General features: G+C 45.5%; 2 protein-coding genes and 1 pseudogene across 2 annotated transcripts; 2 read left to right on the top strand and 1 right to left on the bottom strand.

Moving 5' to 3' along the window:
- Positions 1 to 51: 51 nt before the first annotated feature.
- On the bottom strand, positions 52 to 4,979 carry LOC102235184 (serine/arginine-rich splicing factor 4-like). The gene is made up of 6 exons (XM_005814645.3): positions 4,787 to 4,979; positions 3,704 to 3,846; positions 2,298 to 2,407; positions 2,015 to 2,223; positions 1,852 to 1,935; positions 52 to 820 (listed from the first exon to the last, which is right to left on the bottom strand). Exons 1-6 carry the CDS (start codon positions 4,891 to 4,893, stop codon positions 346 to 348), a joined length of 1,128 nt encoding a protein of 375 aa, XP_005814702.2. The 5' UTR covers positions 4,894 to 4,979; the 3' UTR covers positions 52 to 345.
- Positions 4,980 to 6,477: 1,498 nt separating this feature from the next.
- On the top strand, positions 6,478 to 11,255 carry xkr8 (XK related 8). The gene is made up of 3 exons (XM_005814644.2): positions 6,478 to 7,067; positions 7,548 to 7,735; positions 10,194 to 11,255. The coding sequence occupies exons 1-3, from the start codon at positions 6,739 to 6,741 to the stop codon at positions 10,937 to 10,939; spliced, it is 1,263 nt and encodes a 420-aa protein (XP_005814701.1). The 5' UTR covers positions 6,478 to 6,738; the 3' UTR covers positions 10,940 to 11,255.
- Positions 11,256 to 11,562: 307 nt separating this feature from the next.
- On the top strand, positions 11,563 to 18,792 carry LOC102234657 (annotated as a pseudogene).
- The last annotated feature ends 86 nt before the right edge of the window (positions 18,793 to 18,878 follow it).

Below are 18,878 nucleotides of genomic sequence, written 5' to 3'. Positions count from 1 at the left end.
TCTGAAAGGGAGACTTCCCGTCACTTGAAGAAAGCAGTCAGAAGTCAGCGGCTCAGAACAGACGGTTTAATGTGAAACAAAGGTTTGGGAATCTGATTCCCGGCGATTTGCTTCTACTGGATTAAAAAAACACAAAGAGACGCGGAGCATCAAAGAACTCGGATCCATCCTGGAATTTTACAAACATCTAGTGGAAAATACGCGGATCAGAGGGAAACGAGGTGGAGCTGACGGGTCGGTCCGAGTGCCTGCTGCTCTACTTATCAAAAACCGGACGCGGCGGGGTCGGGGGTCAGAGGGAATGTAAGTACGAGCCGGGGGTCGGAGGTCACCAGGAGTCCGGGACTAGGAGCGGGAGCGGGAACGGGACTGGGACCGGGACTTGGAGCGGGACTCTGAGCGGGAGGCGGAACGGGACCTGGAGCCGGCTTTGGCCGGAGACGCGGACCGGGACTTGGACTTGGACCTGGCTCTGGGCTCCTCCGGGGAGCGGGACGGCCGCTCGGCGTCCGCCACCTCCACGTCGCTTTTGGGCGGCTCGCCGTCCTGGGAGCCAGACTTCCTGGGCCGGTCCTTGGAGCCGGACCTGGAGCGGGACCTGGAGCGGGACCGGGATCGGGACCTGGAGCGGGAGGCGGACCTGGAGCGGGACCGGGACTCGTCCTTCTTGGCAGACTTGCCGTCCTTCTTGCTCTTTTTGCTCCTGGGGCTGCGGCTGCGGCTGCGCTCGTCGTCCTTGGCGGCGCCGTTGCGCTCTTCCTCGTCCTTCTTGCTCTTGCTCTTGTTCTTCTTGCTGCGGCTGCGGCTGCGGGAAGCGGCTCTGCAGAGACACGAAGGCGTTCAGGGTAAATCAGCTCAACCAGTCACCAGAAATATTTACATTTGCTATTAAAAACTGCTTGCATCGATACACTTGGTGTTTCTAGAAATGTTTTTATGGAGTTATTTCTTCACCTGTAGACCTTAAATCAGACAAAAACATCAAATCTGAGTAAAAAGTTTCAAACTATGAAACATTTTCTAACCTAAAATTTAAATGTAGACTAAAGATTTCTAAAAGTTATGCACAAACAATACAATATGAAATTATTTTAAAAATCAGGACTATTCCGTATTACAACTACAATCTGCCAAATAATATATGGTGATAAAAAATGTGAATTAAAATGTTGGGAACTCATTTTTACAAACTTTTAGGGTCATAAATCTATTTGAATTAGTGGAACATAGAGCCTGTTGTACCGTATTTGTCCACCAGGAGGCGGTGTTTATAAATTCCCATTTTAATAATTTGGCGAATTTCAGGTTTTTCCAGAACATGATGCATGTTTTAAACATATTTTTACTAAAAACATCTGGTCTGTTTATGCTGCAGGGATCTGATATGTATTTACCTGATGATTTTAATAATGAGTGTTTAGATATTAATGAATCCTCCAGTTAAACGGCTGGTAAAAATTAAAAATGAACTAATCATTTTAATGTTTCCCACTTATGTTAACATGAGGAATAACAGGGATCAATCTACTGCATAACTCAAAAGCTATGATTCATCTGAGACGGAAACTATTTAACAAGTAAATAATTTTATGAATGGTGAAAAAGATTTTATTACTTTAGTGAATCATCATGAGGGAATAAACCATTAGACTTTCTATAATCAATAATGAAAACTATCTCGTTGTTTCAAAGCTTTTCTGCTTCATACTAACTTTTCTTATTGATGTCAAATTTACATTTTTTAAATTTTATTATCCATTAATGGAACAATAATCCATTCTGAGCCAAACTAGAACATTTAGAGGAGCAGCAGGAGAGATTCCTGTTCCTGGTTCTGGACTGGGTTCTCACCTTGAGCGGGACCGGGACCGGGACCGGCTGCTGCTATCGCTGCGGCTGCGGCTCTTGTGGGACCGGCGGCTCCTGGACCGGGACCTGTAGAACCAGAGCGAAGCGTCAGCGACCTTCCAGCCGGGTGCGTGACCCCCGACCCCGGCCGGACGTCGCGCCTCACCTGGAGCGGCTGCGGGAGTACGAGCGGCGGCGGCGGGCGCCGGGCCGGTCCTCGATGAGCCGGATCTTCCTGCCGTTGACCTCGGTTCCGTCCAGCTTCTCCAGGGCCCGCTTCATGTCCGAGTACTGCCGGAACTCGATCACGCCCTCGTTCTTACGGCCTTTGTGGGTGTCGGCGTACGTCACCTCACCCGCCTGCCTCATGTAGTCCTGGGAGGAGACAGGAAGTGGTGATGTCACGGTGCGGGCGGCGCTACGGGACGGATGGAGGGCGGGGCTCCCACCTTCAGGTCCTGCCAGCTGCAGCGGCTGGACAGATTCTCCACTATGAGGCGGTAATCGGTGCGGACAGGTGGGCCGTACCTGTCCCTGCCTCCCCAGCGCCCATAGCCACCTTTCAAGGCAACAAGCACACACAGGGCGCAGTGAGCAGGAGAAGGGAACGCACTGCCAGCAATCAGCCTAAGCTACACGCTAACATATCAATAAGCAGGTGGGAAAAAGAAACAGAGGGGAAAAGAAAAAGGAGAAAAGACTTTAAACAATTCAATCCTAAAAGTCCCTAAATGTCTAAAATCAAGTTAAAATTAACTGAACAGGCTAAACTCTGATCCTGTTTTAATCAGAAAAACATAGCTAGCCTATGTAACAACATCAACTGGTAGAAAACATGTTGGTTTTTTAGGCACCTATGAGAGCCGACCCACATCTGCTCCTAACCCCATGGCATCCTCACCACCCGGCCTGGGCCTAATGGGAAAAGCGGTCTTCATTCACAATGGCTCCCTTTTTTGGTCTGCCCAGGGGCCCAGAATGGTCAAACCAACCTCTTGGAAAGGGGGACACCATGGCCAGCAATAGGGCAGGCAGTCAGCAAAGGACTCTTTCAATTAAAACATTGAGGTTCTTTGTTAAATCTTTACCTTTAAATTCACAGTCATTTGAAATGAATCAAACTCAATAAACAGCAAGAAATTTATCACATCATATTTAGCAAATATTACACAACATTTCATTTAGCATTATTATTCATGTCATCAAGCCATTCCCATATTCACATCATCATCATCATTTTACTATTAAGCTTCCATCTGGCCTTTGCTCAGTAGTTGGTGGATCTGATGACAGAAAATCACCAGAACCTCAAACAGCTGGGGGGGGGGGAGAAACGACACTTCCTGTTATCGTCCAGGTGAGCCTCCTCACCTGGATGATGGAGACTGGTTCCAGCTCCAGGTCAGGAGGCTAAACAGATAAAAGAAGGATTTTTTCATTATTTCTACTTCTCTAGAGGAATGCTTTTAGTACATTTTAGGGAATAAAATGTTTATTTTCTTATTTAAAAGATAAACTGGACTGTTGATTGACTTTATTTTAGTATTTTAAGTGACTAGTCACTTTATAATCAGATTAATCATCAGAATAATCACTGACTGAAATGACTTTTAGCTGCAGAACTTTGGGGTTTAACTCCATTTCTAAGCTAGCTAGATGCTTTAATCTGGAGTTGAGTGGTCAAAGGTTATGCCTCTCGGCCATGACCCCCCAGCTCTGAGAGGCTCCCTCCGGACCAAACAGATCAAACCAGAATATTAATAAACAGACATCAGCCACCAAGAACCAGCCTCAGCTTTTGTCCCGTTCCGATCAGATCATCATGATGAGAGCGAACGGCGGTGAGGAGACTCACTGCGGCCCCCGGTGTAGCCCCCATCCCGCCGCGGCCCCTTGGTGTGCTCCACGATGACCCTCTCCCCACACAGCTCTTTGCCGTTCAGGTCGTACACGGCATCGTCTGCATCACGAGGGTCATCGAACTCTACAAAGCCGTAGCTGCACAGGAACAAGAACATTTACAGCGAATCATCCTGAAGAATTAACATTCCATCAATGAAAAATACGCACCTAAACAAACAAATCAGAAAAAATTAAGTGTTAGGATCTTTGTGACAAATAACACTTCTGTTAGACCAGACACTACCGTTATTAAAATAACCTTTTGTAAAACGTATTAACACTAGCCCTAACCACATTAATGACATTTTATCTTATAAAATTAATTTATTTAAATTATTTTAGCACTGTTATCAATAACCTGCCAATGTTATAAAGGATGTACCCATTTATTGCTCTTTTCTTAAATTCATGAGCAAAGCTAGATATTTTAAAAGTAGAATTATATTATTTCACGAGTGATTATAAAATTATTCATTTCAGTGAGTGCTCCCTGTTGAATAAGGATTATAAAACATAATTTTAAAGCTAATTTCCTTTTTACTTCCCTCTGATTCTATGAAGACATAAATATATTTATATTTTCAATCATATTCAGAAATAGTTTATTGATCCCAAAGGAAAATTAAATGTAAAAAAATAGTTTTTGTAGATAAAGATGGCTGTTGTTATTCTGCTAATTGTTCCCGGCTCCGGTTTTCTCATTTATCCAAATGTAACAGAACTGGTGTTAATAATACTTTTAACTGGACCGGTTCGGTTTAACGGTTCCCCCTCCTCTCCTCTGCCACGTCTAACATTAGCCTAGCCGCGGCTACCGGAGCCACGCAGCAGCGTGTACGGCCCCTTCAGCCCGCAGCGCGGTCAGAAGCGCCAGCCAAGCACCAACATGAAGCAAATGTGACATTAAAGAGACTTTAATGGTTTCCAGGTGACCCAAACAGCGCAGGTTCTTTGTCTTAAATATGCTAACTAGCATTAGCACCTCAGGCCCGTCCACGCCAACCAGGCCCGAGCCGTCGTTCGCTCGGTTCCTTACCCATTTTTCAGGTCCACTTCTAGAATCTTCCCATAACCCTTGAAGAACCTCTCCACGTCCTTCTCCCTGGCTCTGTAGCTCAGCCGACCGATGTAGACCCGGGACATGTTTCCGAACCTGTAAGCTAACCTGTGAGCTGCAGAAAGAAAGAGAACAACAGGAGGGCGCGCGACGCGGAGGACCTCTGATCTGATTGGCTGCTAGAGGACGAGGGGCGGGGCTTAAACAAGTGTTGAGGAAACAGAAACAGATGTTATGGCGCAAAAACAAGTAATCAATCAATAAATTCAATTAAATACTTAATCAATACGAAGAAATAGAAAAATAACATGGAAACCTCTCTGAATGTCCTACCGCTCTATTGTTCTTTTCTAGCTGTCCTCTCATGAACTTTAACCTTTACAGAGCTGTCTGAGGCCTGCAGGATGATGGACTTCAGATGGTTTGGAGATGACCTTCGACCCTTCCCAGGTTGATCTTCAGCTGCTACGGTCATAGCTTTACTATCAGAACAAAACCTGAATAAATTTAGACTGAAACAGAGTAAAATTTTGATAAATCCAACAGGAGGAGCCAGGAAAACTGAGGGGATCCAGATAACTTCTGGCATGGGAAGCAGCTGGAGAGTTTATCCAGCTGCTGGATGCACAATTATCAGTAACTGAGCATTTTCTGATCTGATACATGGATGTATGGAACCAGAATAAAATAGGAACAAAAAAAAAAAAACAATTTCAAAAGTATACAGCAAGAATAAATGTAGCTAGTGTGTCACGCCCCACTCATAGGCGATGACAAAAATGGGAGACAGACGACGGATCCATAGACACAATAATTTATTTTATCCAAAATAAATGCTGGGAGAACTGCTCAGCCAGTCCAAGAGAGGTGTGGACCAAGGCTGCTTGTCCCGGTCTGATCCGGAGGCCAACCAAGCAGACCCAGTGACTGACAGGACGTCTGAAAAGAACAAAGAAAACAAATAATGGACTAGAGACACCTACTGGATAGGAGGGGATCGTCACAAGTGCAACCCAGTAAAATCAGATAAATAAGGTCAGAATGAAACCAGAGTAAAACCTAGCTCAAATCTGGCAAAACAAAACTCAGCATTTCCTTTTAAAATTAAAAGATTGTGGCATATATACAATGTATATACAGTATTTCACACCCGAATGTATGCTCTTATTGTGAAGGGGAGAAGGTGAGAAGAGAAGACACCAAAGGTTGTACTTCATTGGTTTTTTGGCTTGGAAGACATTGAGAATAAAACAAGAGTCAAATTATATTTTCATCTTTTTCTGCTGATTTCCACATTGGTGACCCTGATGTGATTTGAACATGCAACCTTCTGATTAAAAAATATAAATTAAACAAGAATGATATGAGATTGAGAAGGCAATAAAGAGTTTATAACACAAGATAAAACCAGAACAGAACTGAGATCAAATCTGAACTAAAACTGGGATCAAATTTAGTGGAAAACCTGGAAGAACCAGATAGAAAAAGGACTTAAACTCCAGCTAATGAAATATAAAGATACTGAAATCCAAATCAAGCAGAAAAATCATCTCAATGTTCATTTATTTCAATAATTATGTGAAATATTGACATAATCTGTAGAAGTTCAGGGACAATGCGGAGGTGTGGTTTAAAGTGATCACCGTGCTGTCCCGGACTGATAGAGCGGGGCGGAGCTACTAACGGCTGAGATCATTACGAAGAAATATCTTCCAAGTTCTGGTCGAACTTCTGAAGCGGACTGGTTCCGCCCAACTTCTTCCCCCTACAGGTTCCGACTTCTCCCGCCAATGAGGAAGTTGTGGGAAGTTGGTGGTTCCCCCGCAGGGACGCCAGAGATGCTCCGCCCGGTAACGGTCCGATGTTAGCCCGGCTGCTGCTAGCCTCGCTGCAACAGGTCTGCCCCCGGTTCTACGAGCCGCCCGGTCCGGATGGAGAGCAGAACCGCCTCCAGGTACTCCTGGATCGACTTCGCCTTCTCGGTGGTGGGAGTTTGCACCTTCCTGCTGGACTGGGGCTCCGACCTGTGGCTGGCCAAGGAGTTCTACTGCCGGGGGGACTTGTTCTGGTTCGGGGTGCTGGTCGGCCTCATGGTTCTGTCCTCTGTCGTGGTCCAAATGTTCAGCTGGTTCTGGTTCCAGTACGACCGGGAGCTGCCGGGGTTCAGCGAGCAGACCCCGGGGGCAGGGAGCGTGTTCTGCGGGGACCGAGCCAAGCTGTTCTGCATGTTGCATGTTCTCCAGCTGGGCTTCCTCTGCAGGTACTGGTCCTGGTTCTGGTTCCGAACCCGTTTAGTAACACCCTGACACTACCTGCAGCTCTGCAGCTTCCTAATCAGGTCTGTTTTGACGTTACCTCCAAGCTTCTCCTCAGCATGATACTGCCCTCACCATGTCTCACAGTGGGGATGGCGACATGAGAGCGCCTGTCTTATTACTATAACAATAATAAGTTATTATGAGAATAACAATAGTAATTTATTATTACTATAACAATAATAAGTTATTATGAGAATAACAATAGTAATTTATTATTACTATAACAATAATAAGTTATTATGAGAATAACAATAGTAATTTATTATTACTATAACAATAAGTTATTATGATGATGATGTTAATAATAATAATTATCATTATTATTATATTCTCCTCCGGTCAGGTTGTATCTGAGCAGTCGTCAGCAGGTGGGTGGGTGGGGTTTGGTGTGGTTCTGACCGGTCGGACCCTCTCCCCTGCAGACACGTGTCGGCCATCCGTCAGGGCTTCAGGGTGTGGTGGAGGAAGGAGGCGGGGTCAGAGTACGCCGTCTACCTGACGCACGATCTGAGCATGCTCCGTCTGATCGAGACGTTCTGTGAGAGCGCCCCCCAGCTCGTCCTGATGGTCTACGTCATGCTCCGCACCAACCGGGCCAGGACCGTCCAGTGTGAGTCCCAGTTTGCCCAGAACCTCCCAGTAAGCAAAACCAGCTGTTTTGTAGTGACTATTTGTCCAAAACTCAAATCCAAAAATAAAAAACTTAAGACTTCAAGGTGATTAAAGCAAAAGGTGAATTCAACTCAAATGGTCACTTGATGCTAGGCCTGTCACGATAGCAAATTTTGCAGAGCGATTAATTGTCTCAAAAAATTATTGCGATAAACGATAATATTGTTTGAAGACCTTTTTACACTGATTTAATGAAAATGACATAATAATGCATGCGATTTCCTGCCAAAGATAGATACACTTTATTTTCAAAAGAATATTTAACATTGGAAATGATAAACAAAATAAAGAAAACAACCAAAAACAAAATGGATTCTCAGTCTCCATTAACAAAAAATGTACTTGATAAAAACTAAACAACATAAAGCCAAAGTGGAAATAAATACTGCATTCAACCAAAAGATTATGAAGTCTGTGTATTATGTTGCCCTTCAGTAATAATTAGATTTAAATAAATAATTCACACTACATGATTTTTTGCTGCTATTTTTCCCCTTACAACAATCTTAGAACGTTGGTCTTTCTAAGATTGTGTGGTTTGTTACGGTAGATCATCGTTGCCGCTCCGATCTAAATCAGGGTTTTTCCCCGACTGGGATCTTAATGCAGCCTGCTGAATGTGATAGGCAGCCAATCAGAAAGCCAGGATTCTCCTCAGTGTTTTCTGAGGGGAAATTACGGAGGGGAATCCCAAACAGCTGACACGGCGCAACCTGAAGTCGAGCGGACATTGGAGATAATATGTGGAAACAACATTAATGTTTATTCAACATGCAAAGTATATAGAAATGACAAGAGGAGGAGTTGGAGCGAAATTGCTACCGCAGTTGATAAACCCGGTAACTTTTCAGCTGTTCTTTGTTAACGTGACGTAAACAGGTTATAATGATTTTCATTCAGTCAGGACTTTACGCTGACACTAGCTACATGCATTGCAGGTAGATTGTAGTAAAGCATTGATTAATGTCTGGTTTTAAAATTAGTTCACTGAACTTGTAGCCATTATTTTGTGCCCATTGTTGGACACCACACGGCAGGACCGAACCCGATGGAACCGTTATACCTAGGATTTCTGTCGGCTAATGTGTGGTCTGTCAGGGTTTGAAAATGGGCCGACAATCGGCCGACAGCTCTAAGATCGTGTAGTGTGCGCTGGGCTTTACACTAAGGAAATGAGGTCAGAGGTCAGTGGAGAGCACCGGAGTTGAGCCTTTTTTCATTCAGTGTCATCAACAGAACGAGAAAAAGGCCGGAAGAGACGATAATGCCGATAATTGAAATGACGTCGATAGTTTTAATTTATCGTACGATTAATTGATTTATCGTTTATCGCGACAGGCCTACTTGATGCACACAGTTCCAAAAATACCAGAATCAAAAATGCAGTTTGTTGTTGCTTTATTCCACAGTTCAGGCAAAACAAGTTACAGGCTGGTAGAAAACCATGTGACCACCACCTGCATAACCAGCTGCCTAAAACCTACCTGTTTATACTGTGAAACACCCACGACCCAAACTGAAACTAATTAAGTGAATTAAAAACTCATTCTAAAGTAAGTACACCCTCTGCTCTGTGAAACGCTAATGGCTGAGCTAATTACCAAGCTAACTGCTACACCAAAAATAAAAGCATGCAGCTCAAACCGGATTCAGGGATTTTAATAAATATCAGAATAAAAACATTAAGTTTGTGTTGATAATCAAAACTTTGTGAAGACACGTTTTAACTTGACACGACTGATATTAATATATAAGCACCAGTTCTGGCCACATCAATTGATCCCAATGGGACAAACCTGGTTATTACAAAGATTATTATTATTATTAAGAAGAAGAAAATGACCTGATTGAAACAGTTCCGGTTTTTATCTGTTTCTCTCCTCAAACTGTGACAGGAAGTAGGCAGCAGTGATAGTTTGATGTGTGTAAAACCAAACAGCAGCTGATCACTCCTTCCTGATGAACTGATGGCGTTAACAAAGATTAAACATCTTTAAGCTGATTTTTGTGACAAATTAAAGTGTTTTAATTAGCTGCTGCTGCTGGTGGAACAATGCATTGTGGGATACCTGGCTGGTCAGTCCTGACTGTCATAAACCTTCCACCTTATTTCAAATTAACCAAGTTAATTTTTTGTGTTTTTACTTCAAAAGGCTCCCATTGATTTAAATCAAACACTCAGTATAACTCTGTAAAATAATAAGTTAAATCCACTTAATTTATCTGATTAAAGTTGTGATTCACTAAGAAGCCAAACATTCACCGGACTGTTAGCAGAACCGAAGTTAAATCACATTGACTGATTTACAGTGCTGTGTGTGTGTGTGTGTGTGTGTGTGTGTGCGTGTGTGTGTGTGTGTGTGTGTGTGTGTGTGTGTGTGTGTGTGTGTGTGTAGTTGTGAGCGTGGCGGCCTCCGTGGCCTCCGTGGCCTGGATGGTGGTGGACTACCACCGCTCTCTGCGCTCCTTCCTGCCAGACAAGGCCGAGCAGCGCTGGGGTTCCTCCATCGTCTACTTCCTGTGGAACCTGCTGCTGATTGGCCCGCGGGTCGCCGCCCTCGCCCTCTTCTCCTCCGTCCTGCCCGGCTTCATCGCCTTCCACTTCCTGCTGCTGTGGCCGGCGCTGGTTCTGTGGGCCTGGCGGCAGGACACCGGCTTCATGGACAGCGCGGGCGGCGAGTGGCTGTACCGCGCCACCGTGGGCCTCATCTGGTACTTCAGCTGGTTCAACGTGGCCGAGGGCCGGACGCTGGGCCGCAGCCTCGTCTACCACACCTTCGTCACGGCCGACGTGGCCGTCCTCCTCGCCACCTGGTGGAGCTACAGAGACCCGGTCCAGACGGCGGCGTACGGCGCGGCGCTGCTGCTCGCCCTGCCGCTTTGCTACCTGCTGGGGTTGCTGCTCAAAACGCTCTACTACTGCCGCTTCCACCCCACGCTGCCGCCGGACCGCGACCCACACGACCTGCCCGACTCCGACGTGGCCTCCAGGGCCCTCCCCATCCAGGACGGAGCGCCGGCCGCCCCGCTGCTCAACCAGCGAATGGCCTGCCACGCCGCGCATTTCTACACCGACCGTCGCCACGCTAGGGCCAGGGGACTGGGTGGGGCTACCTGTGAAGTGGGCGGGGCCATTGGCTGAGTGGGCGGGGCCGGGGTGTCTCATTCCTGAGCACAGCTTCCTGTTCTGCTGCAGCAGCTTCCTTTCCAAAGGCCTTACAGTGGCAGTCGCCCAGGGCAACACGATTTGACGGCCCCAAAGACTAGAATATTTTTATAATGAATGCATGTTTCTCATTGGCTCACATTTTTATTAATGTTTCTGATACTCCAAACATGGAGCCCTCTCACATGTGATCCTGCTGTTGCCTTACCTCACATATTAATGAGTAAAATGTCTTATTTTACTATTTTAGTATTTTAGTGTTTTAGTATTTTAGTGTTTTAGTATTTTAGTATTTTAGTGTTTTAGTATTTTAGTGTTTTAGTGTTTTAGTATTGTAGTGTTTTAGTATTTTGGTATTTTAGTGTTTTAGTATTTTAGAGTTTTAGAGTTTTAGTATTTTAGAGTTTTAGAGTTTTAGTATTTTAGTGTTTTAGAGTTTTAGTATTTTAGTGTTTTAGTATTTTAGTGTTTTAGTGTTTTAGTATTTTAGAGTTTTAGAGTTTTAGTATTTTAGAGTTTTAGTATTTTAGAGTTTTAGAGTTTTAGTATTTTAGTGTTTTAGTATTTTAGTGTTTTAGAGTTTTAGAGTTTTAGTATTTTAGTGTTTTAGTATTTTAGAGTTTTAGAGTTTTAGTATTTTAGTGTATTAGTATTTCTGAAGTTGATTTTTGAGTAGGGCACCAAACTGGCTCCAGCCCAGGTTCCTTCTCAATCCGGCCCTGTTGCCCCGGCGATGGTGTTATAAGTTGAAAACCGGAACGTCTCTGTGGGAATGCCAGGAATCTGATCACTCAGGAATCTGATCACTCAGGAATCTGATCTTTCCAAAAAGCTTCAGTTTCATCCCAATATTCCGGCTGATTGATCGGAATGATCCTGGTTTTCTGAAGCTTCCTCCAGTGAGCGTCCCTCTGCTGGACACTAGGGGGCGCTGTCTGTCCCTAACCCTCAGGCAGACATCAGACTCATCAAGTGGTTAAGAGTTGATCCAGAACTTTCTGCTCCGGGGTCGGAATCAGAACCGGGTCAGACTTCAGGCTGGGCTCTGATTGGCTCTTCTGGCTCGGCTCATCGGTTTCCAGGAAACATCCAGGAGTTTCCAACATCTGGACATCTCAAGAACATTTAGTGAGACCAGAACCAGAACCACAGCTGGTTCTGGTTCCAGCCAGAAACATCCAATTAGCTACCTCAGGAAGGATCTCAGGATGGACCGAACCGGATCGGACCACTAACAGCAGCGCTGCGGGTTCTGGTTCTCCGTCTGCAGGAAACGCTCCAGCTCTGGTTGCTATGGAGACGGGGTGACGACACCAACGACCAGTTGATGAGTAAAACCTCTGGTTGTTTTGATGAAGCGCCGCGCGACCTGCTGAATGATGCATCGCCATGGCGACCATGCGTCTCCATGGAGACAACCTTTGCTCCCCTCTGCTTTCTCTGCATGACCTCGGTGAATCTGGTTTGTGTTTTCTACAGTAAATCTTGAATTAAATTAAAATGTTTTACAGTTTTTTCAGCGTTCCTCCTGCTGCTGTTTCTCCTGGTATGGAACTAAATACGATCCATAAAGTTTAAGAAAATTTAATTAAGGAAACGTTGAAACTGAAAAAAGTTCAAAACCGCTTTACAGATTGAAGTTTAGTTTCTTCAGTGTCAGATTCTAAGTTCAATGTTTCAGTCCTCTGGGTTCTCAAGTTGGACAAAATATTCCCACTCAGGAACTAGAAACTAGAAATGTCTTAGAATGGATCCACGGTTCGTTGAGCATGTTGCTGTCATTAAATATGCTGTAATTTTCCTGATAATCTGACAGGCAAATCTCATAAGTACTTCAAAAAATGGAAGTAAAACCAAATTGTGTTACGTTTGTTCATCAATCATGTTAAATTTCTGTGCTGCTCTTGTTTTGTGGATGTTATTTTGTTTCCCTGTAATAAACGTGAAAACAGTCCCAGAGCTCACTGATGGTGAGGCTGGTTCCCAGTATCCCGGCCCGGTTTGTGGAGAACCGGGCCGGGCAGAGAACCGGAGGGCTGCAGGAAGCGTTGCCGTCTTTATGAGCAGCTCTGACTTGGATCATTTCTGCCCAGTTTGTGTTTTTTCCCTGTGGGGTTGGAGGGAATGGTTTGTTTTATTGATCTGCTGCTTTATAAATAAAACTGATTGATTGATTGATTGCTGATGGTCACTGCAACGTGTCAGCTAGTCCGCCATATTGGAAGTGGCAAGTCGTCCCTTTTTTCACTTTAATTTTTTTTTTTAACAAACTGAACAACCTTTATGGCTCCAATGTAGCTCCATACTCCCGTCGGCTGATTGTTTTCAGCGGAGCTTCCGTATCCCTTTAAGACTCCTCCTCTGGGTGGAGTTAGTGACTTCTTTTGAACTTCGGCTCTTCCTTTCGGTCTTGTATTTAACGGGCTGTCAGTTGTAGTAATGTAGTATTTCAGGGACCCCAACTCCTGCAACATGAGGTCTCCAGTGGACTGCCTCCTGACCACCGCCGGGCTGCCGCTGTTCCTGGTCGACATCTGCCTGGACGTCCTGGCCGCTGTGGAGTTTTACAGGGAGGGATCGTACCCGAGCCTCGGTGTGCTGCTGGTGCTGCTCATTGGCTCCTCGGTGCTGGTGCAGCTCTACAGCTGGCTCTGGTACAGTTACGATCATTTTGAGATGAAGACCAGAGTGGAGGAGTCCGCGAAGCCTGGACTGGCGGTTCTGCACTGGGTCCAGCTGGGGATCTACGTCAGGTGCGTCCAAAGTTCCTCCAGAGCTTCAGGCTCAGCAGGAGCTTTCAGGAAAACCTTCCACTTTACAGGAAATGGCAGCTCAAGTCCTGCTCTGTAACAAAGCAGGACTTTTCTCGAACCGGAAAACCCGGTAAAGGTGGAGACGCGGTTCGGTTCCGGAGAACAGAACCGGAGACACGGTGAGCTTCAGTTTCTGCTCCAAACGAGCAGAGTGAAGATATTTACTCACAATTATCTCCAAATTATTATCTTCATTCAAAGAAACCCATGGAATTAATAAAAAATAAAATAAATGAATTAAAAGTAAAAAACTTTAAATGTGTTTCCTAATATTTTAAAATAAGAAACACGCTGAACCTGAAATACAAATATTTTTATCACATTTATTTCGATTCAAACATTATATATAAGGTGAATAAAAATGCAAATAGATTTATGAATAAGTTGCAGTAACATAAAAAACCTTAAGGTTTTGTATTTATATCTTATTCAGTAAAGTTTTAATTCCATAAAAATTACAGTAAAGCCCAAAATATTTCATCTCTGCATCAGATTTTCATTTCAACTTATTTTTATTTGACCAAGAAGTAGTGTCTGATAGAAATAAGACCAGGATGTCTGAAATAATATTTATTAATGTCAACAACTATTTAATATTTGTTATATTTCTCCTCTGGTGTTTCTGAGGACTCATGTGCATTGATGATCTCTGGAGGGCCTCCGTATCATCGCCCTAATCTTACCAACACTAACGGGGCTGAAGAGGAAACCTGATGATTAAACTGTCAGGCGTATGAATAATTTTGAGCTTAACTGAACGTTTAAAATGTTTTTTCCTCTCCATCTCATCTTGTTGAGATGTTTTCTGAGTTGTGGTTTCTGAAGTTAATCATGTGTTAGAGTAACATGCGGATACATAGTATGACCTGTCTCTCACACACACACACACACACACACACACACACACACACACACACACACACACACACACACACACACACACACACCGCCAGTCAGGTGTTTGGTCTCGGCTCCTGTTGCGTCATGTGGGAACCCCCGCATGGAGGAAACTGACTCACGCTGCTGCGTTCTGAGGGAATCCGGTCGAGTTCAACCAGCAGGATGATTATTATGAAATTATTAACTTGGTGGAACCGGTTTCATTTCAGACATGCAGCCGTCATGGAGACGTCTGTGAAGAGCTGCTGCTCCGACTGCGACAGCCAGGAGGAAGACAAGGTGGCGTTCCTGAACCAGGACCTGAGCATGCTGCGGATCATCGAGACTTTCTCGGAAAGCGCGCCTCAGATCGTCCTCATGCTCGCCGTCCTCCTGCAGGACGGGTCGCTGGAGCCGTTCCAAGGTTCACATTTCCTCTAACCTTTACCAGCGTCAGCAGTAAAATCTGGTCATCAACCAGAAAATGAGTCACTCTGTTTACATATTTATATTAATCTAAGCTGTGAAAAACTTTTATTTTGAAGAGTCTATGTGAAGCTTCCTGTTGAGTTCTTGCCTATTTTGACTTTAATATATTCTAATGAGAGTTTAGAAAGGATACATGGATGGAGAAAACACCTTTAATTCACTGGTTGCTACGGCGATTCCCTCCTTTTTTGGAGAGAAACAGACATTTAGATTGTTGAACCTTCTGTTGGCCAAACATCTCCAGAGCCCTAAATAAGTCTCTGAAACCCAGCATGGCTGGATTAATGGCTTCTGACCCCGTGACCTCTGCAGGGAGCAGCTCTGTTGGTTCTGGCCTCTGAGGTTCTGTAGAGAACGTCAGGGAACCCAGCAGCAGGTCAGGGGGAACGTTGTGGTGAAGTTCTCCAGAGCAGGATGCCCCACCTGCTTTCTCTGCATCCTGCTGCCTTTACCTTCATGGGGGAAAAAACGAGGAAACAGAAAATCAGTCGGAAAAGGAGGGAGGTGAGTTTCCATCCTGGAGGCTTGAGGTCGGCCTTTCTGCAGTCCACACAGCTTCTGGTGCTTCCTGGCAGATTCTCCTGCAAACGGCCAGGACTTTCTCCACACTCTGCAGGCGGTCCAGTTGATTGTCATGATAGATCAGGAGTTTGGAGACTGGGTGAGACGACAGAAGTAAAATGGGATGCAACACGTCTGGTAGTGGCTGATTCAACGTAGCAGCTCTGATGTCTGGCAGTTCCTTTATCTCTGCTGTCCTTTGCCTACAAACACTTTATATGTGCAGGAGTGGGCCTGAAGCCAGTTGGTACCGTTATGGAAACAGCAGGCCACCTCTTGGATCTTGATGATGAGTTCTTTGAGCAGCACTGAAGCTGCCCAGCAAACAGCCACACAACTGCAGTCGTTCTATCAATAACAGCTTCTTTGGATTCTTTGGATGTGGAAGCTAATCACGCCACTTGTACTTCTCCATCACCATCGTCACTGCGCGGATACACCACTGATCCATAAGTCCAATCAGATGCACCATGAAACACATGGATTGATCTGATTGGTCAGTCTAGTCTGAGTTGCAGTCAGTGTAACATCTGGGTAAGGTTGTCTGGGACAATTGAGTATCCATGACGTCCAAGCGTGGAGCAGACGCTTCAGGAAACGTCTTCTTGTCCCAAAGACGCTGCGCGACGATCTTCCACTGGCCGTTTCTCTGTCCCATTCAGCTGGAGCAGGACAGCTTCTTTAGCTGCATGGGGTACAGGGCCGTTCCTTTTCCATAACTATGGAGTTACATACCTGTTCACACCATCAACCATTAGTCTCCTGTTCTAGTATGCAGACTTCCTCCATGTCTTGCCTCAACCTGGTGATCAACCGCTCACTTCTGTTTGGCAGCATATTCAGCTGCCACAGCTTCTCCATGTGACTTGGCTCAGTTTCTGGAGGGTCACTGAAGTCGTGAAGCACTGCTGTGGGGACGGTTGGTGGCGTAACAGACTTGGGCCTTGTAAAGTCCATCCTAGCCTGGTGTGAACTGCTGCAGGTAAATCAGGGAGACTGAGATGTGCTGGTTGTACTGGTGTAGCCAGATGTAGGTAATCTGATCCAACCAGCAGGAACATTAAACTTCTTTAATGGATGGCAGTGGAATGTCTCTGAGACATTTCTACTGCAGGGCCTCAACTGGACAGGTATGTCAGGCTAAGTTTAGCTGTGAAAGTTTGTTCTAGGAAGACTTGCTAGGTTGTGATGCAGGAGCTACTGAGAAAGAGAAACCACCATGGATGATGCAGCTTCTTGCTGAACTGTGAGGAGTGTGAGATCTTCAGGCTTCCCCTGAAGGTCCAGGCTGGGAGTATTATCTGATCTGGTCTCAGTTCCTACAGTCTGACAACGTGAGCAGCTCTTCTAGCTGATCAATGTACAGTCTGAGGTTCCCCAGCTGCTGCGGTCATTTGGCTGGTACTGTCCAGATGCTTCCTCTAACCCGCTTGGCACTTGGCTTCGAGGTTGCACCATGATGTTTTCATGAGCGTAAAAATAAAGTTTGACTTGATCTGATTTCACCTGTGACCGAGTGAGTCGAGTAGCCAGAGATCTTTGTGACTTGCAGGACGATGGCGGTAGCAGTTTCTCCTGCAGTTGGGTTGACGGTTTGATTCTCTCTCTGTCTGCCTCTGACGTGTCATTGGGCAACTCGCTTCACCTGCTTTACCTGCTGGTGGGCCGGGGGCCCAGCAGGGGGCGTCGGTGTGTGGCAGCCTCAGATCACATTTGTTGTGGATCTTTTCTGACCAAAGTAAAGAGCTAAATAATATAAAAATGAAAATTAATACAGATAAATATTAACCACAACTCCTGAAAATAGTCTCACAATAAAAATGACCAAGATTTTATCCGCCAAAGCCATGAACTACATGAAATAGATCATAATTATGCATTGCTGTGAATAGAGATTAGCTCCTCAAATTACTATCAAAGATTCATAATATGTGACCAAACGGTGCGTAGAACATCTGAGAGGCAAAAAGGCTGAAGCACAATTCATATAACTTACTTCCAACAGACTAGTTGTTGCTGGTCATTTAATCCTCAGAATTAAATATTTAATAATAATTAATTAATTAAGATTTCATTAATTTAATTAATTAAATAATATTTAATTCTGAGGATTAAATATAAGCTCCGATAATAAGAACTACACATAAAACACCGTAGTAAAGGGAATACTAAACCAGAATCCTGGAAACAAGGACGTAACAGACCTGCGCAACGGCTGCTGGTTTCATGTTGGCTTTGTGTGACGGCAGCTTCAATGTGTGACGACCTCTGAACCTTCTGTGGTCTCTTCCTCCTCAGTGTTGAAGACCGTGGGCTCGCTGTCGGCCGTGGCGTACTGCGTCACCACCTACCACCGCTGCTTACGCTCCTTCCTGCCGGGCAAGGAGGAGCAGTCCGTTCTGTCCTCGCTCGTCTTCTTCACCTGGAACCTGCTGCTCCTGGCCGCCCGCATCGTGGCGCTCGCCCTCTTCGCCTCCGTGTTTCCCTGCTTCATCTTCACACACTTCGTCTGCTCCTGGCTGCTCTTCTGCTACTTCGCCTGGTGGGCCGACACAGACTTCATGGACAGCGTGAGCGGGGAGTGGCTGTACCGGGCCACTGTGGGTCTCATCTGGTACTTCGACTGGTTCAACGTGGTGGACGGGAAGACTAGGAACCGGGCCATCTTGTACCATGCCTGGATCCTGCTGGACATCTTTGTCCTCTGTGGACTGTGGTTCTGGAAGATGAGCTGGGATCCTCCTGGCTTTGAGCTGTCCCGTCTGCAGGCGGCCATCGTTTGGGGCGCCGTGGTCGCCGGCTACGCCTCGGGTTTGGTTCTGAGGATCGTTTACTACACCTGCTTCCATCCAAAGTTGAACAAAGTCAAGCTGATGGGAGGCAACGCAAAGACGCAGAGCGATGAAGTGGACTCTCCTCCTGATGATGATGATGATGGCGGCGTGTTTCGTTCGGCGTCCAGAACCCCCACCGGGCCGAGCCGCCCGCCGCTCCGCAACAAGAGGATGAAGAAACTGGCGGAGAACTTTTACTCTTCATCCACTGATGGTGCTGAGGTCTGAAACCTGCAGCATCAAGTTGAACTGGACTTTGACTAGGCCGTTTCTCCTCCAGGATCAGCCTCAGAGACCGTCCTGAACCCGTCCTGCTCCTCAGAACCAGAACCCGACCTG

The sequence above is a fragment of the Xiphophorus maculatus genome, chromosome 13 (assembly GCF_002775205.1).
Source record: "Xiphophorus maculatus strain JP 163 A chromosome 13, X_maculatus-5.0-male, whole genome shotgun sequence".
NCBI classification, from domain to species: domain Eukaryota; kingdom Metazoa; phylum Chordata; class Actinopteri; order Cyprinodontiformes; family Poeciliidae; genus Xiphophorus; species Xiphophorus maculatus.
This window is presented reverse-complemented; position numbering and strand designations above follow the sequence as displayed.